This window comes from Schistocerca cancellata, chromosome 7 (assembly GCF_023864275.1).
Source record: "Schistocerca cancellata isolate TAMUIC-IGC-003103 chromosome 7, iqSchCanc2.1, whole genome shotgun sequence".
NCBI classification, from domain to species: Eukaryota; Metazoa; Arthropoda; class Insecta; order Orthoptera; family Acrididae; genus Schistocerca; species Schistocerca cancellata.
In genome coordinates this window covers 259,498,959-259,513,123 of record NC_064632.1, presented here as the reverse complement: position 1 = coordinate 259,513,123, position 14,165 = coordinate 259,498,959, and the positions used below count along the sequence as shown (strand labels likewise).

At 39.9% G+C, this 14,165-nt stretch overlaps 1 protein-coding gene across 1 annotated transcript in view; it reads left to right on the top strand.

The window, feature by feature from the left end:
- The first annotated feature begins 7,408 nt into the window (after nucleotides 1–7,408).
- Nucleotides 7,409–14,165, top strand: part of LOC126092181 (uncharacterized) — a 216,064-nt gene continuing 209,307 nt past the window's right edge. Inside the window, exons 1-2 of the mRNA XM_049907656.1 lie at nucleotides 7,409–7,724; nucleotides 7,809–7,904. Coding sequence (XP_049763613.1) covers nucleotides 7,542–7,724; nucleotides 7,809–7,904 — 279 coding nt within the window. The 5' untranslated portion in view covers nucleotides 7,409–7,541. The remainder of the gene's footprint in view (nucleotides 7,725–7,808; nucleotides 7,905–14,165) is intronic.

Genomic DNA, 14,165 nt, shown 5'->3' with positions numbered 1-14,165 from the left:
ACGAGTCCATACAATAACAGTTTGGTCATTGTAGCAAAACGGGATGGTAGTGTGCGTATTGTGATTGATGCACGCATGTTGAATAGGGTCGTTCAACGCGAAACATACAGACCAGAGAGTATGGAGGAGATTTTGCGATGGTTTCGTGACGTTAAGTTCTTGACTAGCCTCGATCTGACTGATAGTTGCTGGCAAATAGCACTCGAAGAAGAATCTAGGCCATACACCGCCTTCTTGTTTGCGGGCAGGTGTTATCGGTATAGAGTACTGCCATTTGGACTTAATATATCTGTGTCCATATTCATCAGGGCCCTAGACGAAATGCTAGGCCCGGCTTTGAGTTCAAGATTAACTGTATATGTTGACAACCTATTGATGGCCAATGCCACTTGGCATGACCATTGTGACCTGTTAGATGAAGTTTTTAGAGCATTGCGCCGTGGCGGAATGTCTCTAAAGCTAAAGAAATGCGAATTTGTGAAACAGGAACTGAAATTTTTAGGGCATATAATTACCACTGCTGGTATTACAGAAGACCTAGAGAAACTAGAGGCAATAAGAAATTGTCCTCCACCCAAGTCTAGGGAACAGTTAAAAAGGTTTCTGGGGTTCACTGGATTTTACCGTAAATTTGTAAAAGGACAGGTGTTTAATGATGAAAATTTGAATAACCTCTTACGCAAAAATGTTCCGTTTTTGTGGACTGACGGGTGTCAGGCCGCTTTAGAGAGATTAAAAGACAAGTTGTTAAGATCTAACGTACTGTTTCATCCTGATTTATCGCTACCCTTCCATTTGGGGACGGATTCGTCGAATTACGGGGTGGGAGTAGAACTGTTCCAAGAAGTTGGTGAAGGAGAGGTTAAGGAACACCGGACAGAAAGTGAGCGAAACTACACTATCTCTGAGAAGGAGTGTCTCGCTATCGTGTGGGGATTCAAGAAGTTCAAGGGTTACCTATGGGAGCGTAAGGTGATTATCCATACGCACCATAAGGCGCTCACTTATCTGAAGGATTGTAAACTACTTCAAGAAAGGCTGACTAGGTGGTCGCTGTATTTACAGCAATTTAACTATGACATCATTTACGTAAAAGGGACCGACAATTGCGTAGCGGATGCGCTATCGCGGTTGCTTCAGTCTAATCAAGATGTATTGAAAGATGAGTCAGATGGAGTGGTCAAATTATACTATTTTAAAGAAGTTGACGGACGTAAATAAATAGTGAACATCTGTAAGAATCTACGTCGTCATCAGAACGAGGACGGTTGTTTAAATATGGTGAAAACCCGATATGGCGAAAGGAGTCCAGGAGAGAAATTAAGGAAGTATTACAAGATATACGATCATATCTTGTATATACGTAAGGGTGAAGATACGTCATGGAAATAATAGACTACTACCATTTGGCGTATGGTCACTGTGGACCAAAGAAATGTACGGAAAAGCTGAGTGACGTAGTGCATTTTAACAACATTTTAAAACGAGTTACTGACAGAGTGAAAACTTGCGATTTATGTCAGAAGGTGAAGGTTACCAACTGTACGAGTCGTGGTCCTATGCAAAGTATAAGGCCTAACGACACCTTTGAATTACTATACGTGGACTTGTACGGACCTTTGCCCAAGTCATCAGGAAACTTTGCCTACATTTTAGTAGTGCTAGAAGCTTTTTCCAAGTTCATCAAACTATACCCGATTAGGAAAGCTACAGCCGAAGCAGTCTATAGCAAGCTTGTGAACGATTATTTTGTTCATATTGGTAAGCCCAAGGTGATTCTATCAGACAATGGGGCACAATTTACTTCTAAGTTGTGGAATGAAGGCATGGCAAGTAATGGGGTCGAAATGATCCATATTTCAGCTTACTGTCCGGCTGGAAATCCCACTGAGAGGTATATTCGCGAGGTAGGCCGAATTTGCCCTACCTATTGCCACCACAACCATAGGGCATGGGACAAATATGTAGCAGAATTTGAGAGAATTATGAACACCTTGAGACATGAGTCTATGGGATTTCCTCCAGAGGAAATCCTGTTAGATGACAGAAGTAAAAGTTTAGTGGAAGAGATAATCAAATTCCCTCCACGGATTAACATTAGTATTGGTGTGAAAAAAGATCGTTTGCGAGAAATAATGAAGCTAAAAGACGATGCTCGCATACGTCGTCATGACGCTAAAGCACGTTTTGCTAAGTTTGCAATCGGAGACTTAGTACTTGTAAAAGCTCATGAGAAATCGAGAGAGGTAGACAATGAAATCTCTAAATTTAAGTTTGTTTATAATGAACCATATAAAGTCATTGGTGTACCTCACACAAATGCTTATTGCTTAGAGTATTGAAGCTCTGGAAAACTATTAAGTATACGGAACATTGTAGACTTGAAATTGTACCAACATAGGATTGATTAATACCACAAAATGGGTAATTTGTACAGTATGTAAATATAGAGTGTAAGATTTAACGATTTGCTAGATTTCCATGCTTTTGCCTGACCAAGAGGACATTAAAGAAGTTGTAATTAATAAGTAATTAATTTTGACTAAATGATTTAAGAGTAACTGATTATTAATCAATTGAAAAATCCAAGCTGCTAGTTTAAGTTTTCAGCCAAGTCACGGTAGATTAAGGAATGTAAATATGATTTTGTAACTAGCTGTAAGATTTCATAAATATGTGATTTACTAGTCATTGCCGATGTACTTAGATGCTGTTTTAAGTTTCAGGCTAGTACATGCGTGTGATGATGGACAGTGTTTAGTTATCCACTATGATGGTGTTAATGGACTCCTTGAGATTACTTGGGAGTGAGTTTTTCCAAAAGAATTCAATGAAATGGACGTTCTGGAAATGCCGTTACATAGGTGAGTGAGATTAAGCATGCTGCACAGGCGAGCGCAACAATACTGTCATAAAGGTCGATAAGTGAGGGGGAGGTTACAACTGGAAGAGGATATAGGATCCAAAAAAGGGTTGTGGTATTTCAACCCTATACCAAGAGCATGTATCTCCTACAACAAGCTGAGAACACATCTCATGTTCTCACAATAGGATACGAGCACCACGAGGTCATCTCATGCACTTGTCCCTCTAATGGAAGTGTATCAATGAATTCCCACACCAACATCTTTATGAGTAAACCAACTGAAGTTATCAAATGCAGTGATATACACGAGCACAACACCAGAACAAAACATAACAATTTTTACAGAAGAATAAGACTAATAATAAATCATAAAAATCCAAACAGGAGTTGTTTGATTTGGCATTACAAACTACCAAACTAGTTAAGAATATATAAAGGGGTTTATTTCAATACAAAATTAAAGAATTTTCTGATAGAATAATGTTTGAACTCATTCAGTGAATTCTAAGACACTGTCTGTGATATGAACCAGGAGCACATAAGCTGTAAATGAAAAATATATAAAGTAGACATAAGATGCAACAATTGTAGTATGTATCAATTCCTGTAAATATGATTACTGTCTTATTGTTGTTCATGAAGTTCGTGAAAACCCCCATTGCACTGACTCCATGCAAAGAAAATGTAAATAAATAAACTTCAAAAGTTTCTCCAGGGGAAACCTTGACTTAGACGTGCTGTTCCATTCTGTCAAGTGTGATTCGACCTCTATTAAATTAGATTAATACTTATTCGATTACTCCATAAAGACAACGTGTTTTTGTATATTATTAGCATTACACAAGGGGTAGCACTATTCCTTCCATCAACTCTGTTGGAATAAGGACCGGTGCAAATTTTGTTGCTTCACTTTGGGATTCCTCAGCATTCGATATTTGACTTCAATTACATTGAGTGTGAACACACATTCCTTAGTGTGGAGATACAAAACCACTTGTACTAGGGTGAATCACCCTTCATAACAGCACTCAAAGATTGGATTACTTAGATTTGATTAATACTTGTTCCATAGATCATGAATACCACACTTTGTAATGGTGCGGAATGAGTCAGTTTATCAAAACGTGTCTTTACCTGCCATAATTCAAGTTTTTTATTCATTTTATTTTATTTTTAGTTGTGTGATTACTAATTTATATCTAAAAATTGGCCTGTTGAGTAGAAAGAGTTGTCATGGAGAAATTCTTTTAATTTGTTTTAAATGTTGGCTGAATACCTGTCAAACTTTTATTGCTATTTGGTAAGTGTCCAAATTATTCATCCCTTTCTGCTCCAAATTAGATTTAACCCAAAGCAGTGAAGATCAGCCTTTCTCCTAGTGTTGTAGCTATGCACATTGCTATTGCTTTTCATTTGGGATGTGCTACTATAAAAAAAATTCATAAATCAATTTGAAGAGAAGCACTTAATACTTTTTTGAAAGACTTTATTTACAATTTCCTCAACTAATTCTTGTTATCCTCAGCTATACGTGTGCAGTAATCATCAAAATAACTGGCTTCGCATCTTCATGAATATAGAGTCGCAAGTCAGTAAAAAACAGTTACTGACAGAACAGTTAGCCTTCTGTCGCCGAGCGGCGTGTCAGCAGTGTGCAAGTGGCAGAATTACTGCATTTACTAGGCAGTCTTGTATTTTAATAACCATTTAAATTTTGTGTCGAATTGTTTCTACTCTCTGTAGATTAGTTCAGATGTTCTTTGCACAACAGTATTTAGCATGGATAGGGACTGCGATTGCTGTGTTCAAATGCGGGCTGAGTTGGCATCCCTTCACTCCCAGCTTCAGGCAGTGTTGGCTTCGGTCACACAGCTGGAGGCTGTTGCCAATGGGCATCACTGTGGAGGTCCAGATGGGGGTTTGTCGGGGACGGCCAGCTCGTTCCACTCATCCCCCGATCGGACTACAGCTGTGGCTGCCCGGGATACTGCCCACAATGAGGCTGACCCCTCACCCATGGTAGAGTGGGGGGTCGTCTCCAGGTGTGACAGGGGGAGAAGGCCATTCCAGAGGGCTGAACGGAAGGCCTCTCCAGTTTGTCTGGCAAACCGGTTTCAGGCTCTGTCTCCAGCTGCTACTGATCTTTGGCCGGACATGGCTGCCTGTCCTGTTCCAGAGTTTGCCCCTCAGTCCGCAAGATCCGAGCGGTCACAGAGGGTGGGCTTACTTGTACTGGGAGCTCCAACGTCAGGCGCGTAATGGGGCCCCTTAGGCATATGGCTGCAAGGGGACGGAAGAAAGCCAATGTGCACTCTGTGTGCATACTGGGGGAAGTCATTCCAGATGTGGAAAGGGTCCTTCCGGACGTCATGAAGGGTACAGGGTGCACCCATCTGCAGGTGGTCGCTCACGTCGGCACCAATGATGTGTGTCGCTATGGATCGGAGGAAATCCTCTCTGGCTTCCGGGGGCTATCTAATTTGGTGAAGACTGCCAGTCTCGCTAGCAGAGCTCACCATCTGCAGCATCGTCGACAGGACTGACTGCAGACCTATGGTGCAGAGCCAAGCGGAGGGTCTGAATCAGAGGCTGAGACGGTTCTACGACCATGTGGGCTGCAGATTCCTCGACTTGCGCCATAGATTGGTGGGGTTTTGGGTTACGCTGGATAGGTGAGGAGTCCACTACACACAGCAGGCGGCTACATGGGTAGCAAGGGGTTGTGTGGTTTTTTAGGTTACATGGCCTCTGGCAAATACAGAAAGGGGAACAGCCTCAAAGGGTGTGGGGCAAAGTTAGGACATGCGGAGACCAAGCAGCAATCGGTATTGTAATCGTAAACTGTCTAAGCTGCGTTGGTAAAGTACCGGAACTTCAAACGCTGATAGAAAGCACCAAAGCTGAAATCGTTATAGATATGGAAAGCTGGATGAAGCCAGAGATAAATTCTGCGGAAATTTTTACAAAGGCACAGATGGTGTTTAGAGAGGATAGATTGCATGCAACCGGTGGTAGCGTGTTTGTCGCTGTTAGTAGTAGTTTATCCTCTGGCGAAATAGAAGTGGAGAGTTCCTGTGAATTATTATGGGTGGAGGTCATACTCAACAACCGAGCTCCTTTTACCGACCTCCCGACTCAGCAGCATTAGTGGCAGAACAATTGAGAGAAATCTGGAATACATTTCACATATATTTCCTCAGCATGTTATAGACTTAGGTGGAGATTTCAATTTACCAGATATAGACTGGGACACTCAGATGTTTAGTACGGGTGGTAGGGACAGAGCATCGAGTGACATTATACTGAGTGCACTATCCGAAAATTACCTCGAGCAATTAAACAGAGAACCGACTCTTGGAGATAACATCTTGGACCTACTGATACCAAACAGACCCGAACTTTTCGACTCTGTAAGCGAAGAACAGGGAATCAGTGATCATAAGGAAGTTGTAGCATCCCTGAATATGGAAGTAAATAGGAATATAAGAAAAGGGAGGAAGGTTTATCAGTTTAGCAAGAGTAATAGGAGGCAGATTTCAGACTACCTAACAGATCAAAACGAAAATTTCTGTTCCGACACTGACAATGTTGAGTGTTTATGGAAAAAGTTCAAGGCAATCGTAAAATGCGTTTTTGACAGGTACGTGCCGAGTAGAACTGTGAGGGGCGGGAAAACCCACTGTGGTTCAACAACAAAGTTAGGAAACTATTGCGAAAGTCTCTTATCTGTTGGGAACAAGCTTTTAGTACTTTGTTGGAGATGTCATCAGTTCCATAGGGCTTTTACTTTTGAGTGAGTTTATTATTTTGCTAACTTCAGAAGGAGAGTTAGGTAGAATTAGTGTTTTATCAAATTGAGTAGGTATTGCCTCTTCCATACAAAGCATTGCGTTTTCTAATGAACATCTCGATCCTATTTTCTTCACAACATTTAAGAAATGATCATTAAAAATATTTTCAATCTCTGACTATTAGATAATGAACGTTTCATTCAGTTTTATGGTACTACATTCTTCCTGTGCTCTCTGTTTCCCTTTCAACAATATTCCAAATTGTTTTAACTTTATTATCAGAGTCGCTAATCTCAGACATAATGCACCTACTTCTGGATTTTTAATAACTTTCGTAGTCTTATAATATTTGACTGTATGCGGGTCGTTAGTCTTTCTAGATATGATACACAGTTCCTGTTTCCGGTTACAGGATATTTTTGTTCCTTTAGTAAGCCATGATCTCTTACATGGGTTCTTACAATGATATTTCACTGTTTTCTTAGTGAAATCGTTTTCCAAAATACTCACAAACGTATAATTTTCCTGTAATAGGTTATATTTTAAATTAGCATCAGCTTCCTGATACACCTCATCCCAGAGAAATAAACAATTCCAAAACATGAAATTTTTGCCACAGATCGAAAACATCCATCCATATAATTTAACAAGGATATGTATCGATAATGAGACGTGTTTATATTTTCTAATAACTCTGGAATAGGTTTTAGAGGGAGTTTCGAATTATGTTGTGGTGATGTATTTAATCGATAACTTGATTGTGTTACAATAATTGTCTTATACTAATCAGTTTCTATTTGTATCCGGATGGTAGGTTAAAAAAAATACGTATTACAACTAGCATGTGTATACTACATATTTAGTGGCTCACGTAAACATCCGCAATGGAGAGAGGGCCGAAAGTTTCATGGCTGTGCAAAGTTGTGAAATCGGTAAATGTTCCGGCAGATGTCTTAAAATTGCAGCGTTATTTAAATAAATGTAGCGATGAAGTGCCTGTGATTGAAAAAGACACACTTGAGCAGTTCGATAGGATACTTCGCAATGTTCTTCAGCCATTTGAATCTGTAAGACCAAATTTCTATGTGACAGTAATATTATTGTGTTTTGTGTTTAACAAAAAATAAATAGTGACTTTCCGCATGTTACAGAACGCAGAAAATCACACATACTTGATGGTGATTTTAAATTTCATAAACTTCCTAAGTCAGAAAAACTGCTTTGCAGTCTGGGTTTCGCCAAATTACGTAAGCTTTGATTTTCTACAATTTTTTTATTGCATTCTGAGTTTTGCGTTTGACTCGAATCAGAAGAAGACCACATGCCATTTTATTTTATTGTGCTATGTGACATTCAGTTGATATAATTTATTTAGCTTTCCTAACGTCATTTGACATTATGCCATGCACGACGTTTTAACAATAGGGAAGAAATGCTGTGTTATGCGTTACTGTGCGGATTGGTGTTGTACACATGTATGCACATACGCAGAAATAGACATATCACGTACAAAAACAAAAAACACATATAACTGTATATTAGCTAGTTCTATGTTGCCTGGATGTTGTATGATAAATCTTAATGACGTGAAACAAGCCTGATTTTTTTAAAAGAACAATTAACTTGTAAACGGCTAAATGGTGACCATTTTAAAAAATATACAGATGTGAGTTAGTAATACCTACCCATCACCATTACACGTTACAATATTAAAAATTCATTTACAGAATGGAAGGAGTTGTTAATGAGAAAGTTTTTGAATTTATTTGAAAATCTTAACTATGTTGCCTGTCACCCTTTTATAACACTGGCTAAGTGATCAAAAGTGTTGTTTGCAGCATAATGCACCTCTTTTTGTGCTAGGGACAACCTCTATGTGGAGTAATGAATGTCGCTTTTTTCTTCTGGTATTGTAATTATGTTCATTAGTATTATATTTTAACAGAAGTGGATTATTTATAATGAACTTCATAAGGCAATAAATGTACTGTGAAGAAGTAGTTAAAATTACGAAATCGTCAAACAGATGTTTACAAGATGATCATGAATGAGCAACAGGTATTATTCTTACAACATATTTTGAATATTAAAAACTGTCTTCCTTGAAGATTATTTACCCCAGAACATTATTCCACATGATATTATTGAATGAAAATATGTCAACTTCCTGATATTTGTCTCCCCAAGGTTTACAACGATTTTAGATGCAAAAATGGCCGAACTAAATTGCTTTAGCTGTTCCAAAATGTGCTTTTAAATTCCCATCACTATGGACACCTACAAATTGTAAAGTTTCTATTCTATTTATTGTTTATTCACCATATGTTACACTTATAACTGGTGTAACTGCCAAAGGTGTACGATATTGAATTTTTTGTATTTGTTTCAATTCTTATAGGGAATAACAACTTTAAGCTCAACTTGTATCTGTGGTACCGGCACCAACGGAACTTCCAAATACTGTTCGCTGATGTAGATGCTACCTCCTCTAAGGAAAGTAGGGGATCTGTTATTGCACGTCCACTTGACTGTGACTGGTGTATCAATGGTAGAGCTAGGCGTCCTGTAGAGGGTGTCTGGGGACCACGGAGGACTCAGGGTGTTGTACTGATTCCCCTAACCAACAAGTTTGAGGTGCTGTCTTTCAACTGAAACTGAGCCAGTGGGGCTCACTTCACCTGTTTTGTCCAGTGTCTGTTGTTGTTGTGGTCTTCAGTCCTGAGACTGGTTTGATGCAGCTCTCCATGCTACTCTATCCTGTGCAAGCTTCTTCATCTCCCAGTACCTACTGCAACCTACATCCTTCTGTATCTGTTTGGTGTATTCATCTCTTGGTCTCCCTCTACGATTTTTACCCTCCACGCTGCCGTCCAATACTAAATTGGTGATCCCTTGATGCCTCAGAACATGTCCTAGCAACCGATCCCTTCTTCTAGTCAAGTTGTGCCACAAACTTCTCTTCTCCCCAATCCTATTCAGTACTTCCTCATTAGTTATGTGATCTACCCATCTAATCTTCAGCATTCGTCTGTAGCATCACATTTCGAAAGCTTTTATTCTCTTCTGGTCCAAACTATTTATCGTCCATGTTTCACTTCCATACATGGCTACACTCCATACAAATACTTTGAGAAACAACTTCCTGACACTTAAATCTATACTCGATGTTAACAAAGTTCTCTTCTTCAGAAATGCTTTCCTTGCCATTGCCAGTCTACATTTTATATCCTCTCTACTTCGACCATCATCAGTTATTTTGCTCCCCAAATAGCAAAACTCCTTTACTACTTTAAGTGTCTCATTTCCTAATCTAATTCCCTCAGCATCACCCGACTTAATTCAACTACATTCCATTATCCTCGTTTTGCTTTTGTCAATGTTCATCTTATACCCTCCTTTCAGGACACTGTCCATTTGGTTCAGCTGCTCTTCCAAGTCCTTTGCTGTCTCTGACAGAATTACAATGTCATCGGCGAACCTCAAAGCTTTTATTTCTTCTCCAAACTTTTCTTTTGTTTCCTTTATTGCTTGCTCAATATACAGATTTAATAACATCCGGGAGAGGCTACAACCCTGTCTCACTCGCTTCCCAACCACTGCTTCCCTTTCATGTCCCTCGGCTCTTATAACTGCCACCTGGTTTCTGTACAAATTGTAAATAGCCTTTCGCTCCCTGTATTTTACCCCTGCCACCTTCAGAATTTGAAACAGAGTATTCCAGTCAACATTGTCAAAAGTTTTCTCTAAGTCTACAAATGCTAGAAATATAGGTTTGCCTTTCCTTAATCTAGCTTCTAAGATAAATCGTAGGGTCAGTATTGCCTCACGTGTTCCGATATTTCTACGGAATCCAAACTGATCTCCAAGGTCGGCTTCTACCAGTTTTTCCATTCGTCTGTACAGAATTCGCGTTAGTATTTTGCAGCCGTGACTTATTAAACTGACAGTTCGGTAATTTTCACATCTGTCAACGCCTGCTTTCTTTGGGATTGGAATTATTATATTCTTCTTGAAGTCTGAGGGTATTTCGCCTGTCTCATACATTTTGCTCACCAGATGGTAGAGTTTTGTCAGGACTGGCTCTCCCAAGGCTGTCAGTAGTTCTAATGGAATTTTGTCTACTCCCGGGGCCTGGTTTCGACTCAGGTCTTTCAGTTCTCTGTCAAACTCTTCACGCAGTATCATATCTCCCATTTCATCTTCATCTACATCCTCTTCCATTTCCATGATATTGTCCTCAAGTACATCACCCTTGTATAGACCCTCTATATACTCCTTCCACCTTTCTGCTTTCCCTTCTTTGCTTAGAACTGGGTTTCCATCAGAGCTCTTGATATTCATACAAGTGGTTCTCTTTTCTCCAAAGGTCTCTTTAATTTACCTGTAGGCAGTATCTATCTTACCCCTAGTCAGATAAGCCTCAACATCCGTACATTTGTCCTCTAGCCATCCCCGCTTAGCCATTTTGCACTTCCTGTCGATCTAATTTTTGAGACGTTTGTATTCCTTTTTGCCTGCTTCATTTACTGTATTTTTATATTTTCTCCTTTCATCAATTAAATTCAATATTTCTTCTGTTACCCAAGGATTTCTACTAGCCCTCGTCTTTTTACCTACTTGATCGTCTGCTGCCTTCACTACTTCATCCCTCAAAGCTACCCATTCTTCTTCTACTGTATTCCTTTCCCCCATTCTTGTCAATTGTTCCCTTATGGTCTCCCCGAAACTCTGTACAACCTCTGGTTTAGTCAGTTTATCCAGGTCCCATCTCCTTAAATTACCACCTTTTTGTAGTTTCTTCAGTTTTAATTTACAGTTCATAACCAACAGATTGTGGTCAGAGTCCACATCTGGCCCTGGAAATGTCTTACAATTTAAAACCTGGTTCCTAAATCTCTGTCTTACCATTATATAATCTATCTGAAACCTGTCAGTATCTTCAGGCTTCATCCATGTATACAACCTTCTTTCATGATTCTTGAACCAAGTGTTAGCTATGATTAAGTTATGCTCCGTGCAAAATTCTACCAGGCGGCTTCCTCTTTCATTTCTTAGCCCCAATCCATATTCACCTACTACGTTTCCTTCTCTCCCTCTTCCTACTGACGAATTCTAGTCACCCATGACTATTAAATTTTCGTCTCCCTTCACAATCTGAATAATTTCTTTTATTTCATCATACGTTTCATCAATTTCTTCATCATCTGCAGAGCTAGTTGGCATATGAACTTGTACTACTGTCGTAGGCGTGGGCTTTGTATCTATCTTGGCCACAATAATGCGTTCACTATGCTGTTTGTAGTAGCTTACCCACATTCCTATTTTCCTATTCATTATTAAACCTACTCCTGCATTACCCCTGTTTGATTTAGTGTTTATAACCCTGTAGTCACCTGACCAGAAGTCTTGTTTCTCCTGCCACCGCACTTCACTAATTCCCACTATATCTAACTTTAACCTATCCATTTCCCTTTTTAAATTTTCTGACCTACCTGCCCGATTAAGGGATCTGACATTCCACACTCCAATCCGTAGAATGCCAGTTTTCTTTCTCCTGATAATAACATCCTCTTGAGTAGTCCCCGCCTGGAGATCCGAATGGGGGACTATTTTACCTCCGAAATATTTTACCCAAGAGGACACCATCATCATTTAATCATACAGTAAAGCTGCATGCCCTTGGTAAAAATTACGGCTGTAGTTTCCCCTTGCTTTCAGCCGTTTGCAGTACCAGCACAGCAAGGCCGTTTTGGTTATTATTACAAGGCCAGATCAGTCAATCATCCAGACTGTTGCCCCTGCAACTACTGAAAAGGCTGCTGCCCCTCTTCAGGAACCACAAGTTTGTCTGGCCTCTCAACAGATACCCCTCTGTTGTGGTTGTACCTACGGTATGGCTATCTGTATCGCTGAGACACGCAAGCCTCCCCACCAATGGCAAGGTCCATGGTTCGTGGGAGGTGTCCAGTGTCAGGAAGAGGCAAATGCAAACGGTTAGGGTCTATTAATCATTGGCAGTTGAAAGGTATGGTGCATGATGATACCCCTTAGGGAAATGGCAGCAAGGGACAGAATAGGACACCAGGTGCATTCAGTATGTATACCTGAGGGCCTCATTCAACATGTCGAAGAGACTATTCCAGCAGCTATCGAGGGAACAAAGTTCAACCAAGTGCAGATTGTGGCACTGTTGGAACAAATGATGACTGTCATCTAGGCTCTGAAGTCATACTTGAGTCATTCCAGCGATTGGCAGAGAAGGTTGGGAAGGCCATCCTTGCATTTGGAGTTTCAATGAAGCTCACAGTTTGCAGCTTGTTCCTGGAAGTTATGGTGGCCCTTTTATTCTGAGTTGAGGGGAAGGACTCAACCAGAGACTTCAAAGGTTCCGTGACCAGCTAGGCTGCGACTTCCTAGACTTGTGCCATAGGGTTGAGAACTGTAGGAACCCCCTAAATGGGTCAGGGGTGCACTACACATCAGAAGCTACTACTCAAGTAGCTGTCTGTGGGGTACAAGCAAGGATTTTTTTAGATTAGGTGACTTTCCATCCAATCCAGATAATGATAGCTGTAGGAAACTCAGAAGTATCAGTGTAAGGTCGAAATAAATGCCTCCTAGAAGTGAGCGTTTTAAAATCTTAATGGTAAACTGCCAAAGATTTTGCACTAAAGTGACAGAGTTTGAAGGGTTCCTGAAAAAGCACTGAAGCCCATGTAATACTAGGTACACAAAGCTGGTTGAAACATAAAATTGATAGCCGTGAGATTTTTGGGGGAAATTTAAGTGTATATCGAAAGGATAGGTAAATGGGAAATGGAAGTGGTGTCACAGTAGACAAGAAACTCATATCCACTGAGATAGAAATTGAAGCTGCATGGGAGACTGTTTGGACAAAACTCAGTGTCAAGGGTGGGTATAAAATTATAACTGGATCCATCTGTTGCCAACCAGATTCATCTTCTCATATAACCAAATGCTTTAAAGAAGACCTCAGCTCACTTGTATTAAGTAAGTTCCCCAATCTTACTGTAATCATAAGTGGAGACTTTAATCATTCAACAATCAATTGGGAAAACTACAGTTTTGTTAATGGTGGGCTTGATAAGACATCCTGTGAAACTTAACTAAATGCCTCCTCTGAAAACTACCTAGAACAGATAGTTCAGAAATATATTTGACCTAATGGAACAAATAAACCAGACCTTTTGAGGATGTGATATATGTGTTCAATAAACTAGATAAAAAAAATCAGAAGCTCAGTCACAATGAGACTTGAAACTTTCAGCACAGGGCAGGAGCATTTAGAGGAACTCTGGCTCAAGTTTAAAAGAATAGTTGACCATGAACTGTGGATAGATTTGTATCCAGTAGAACAGTTCATAATGTGAGTGACCTCCATGGCATTCAGTCAATGGATTTAACTTCTAAAGAAGGAGATTACTGCATAACAGGTGTAAAACAAAGTATAGGTTTATATATAGAGAGAGAGATGCTGAATGAAACAC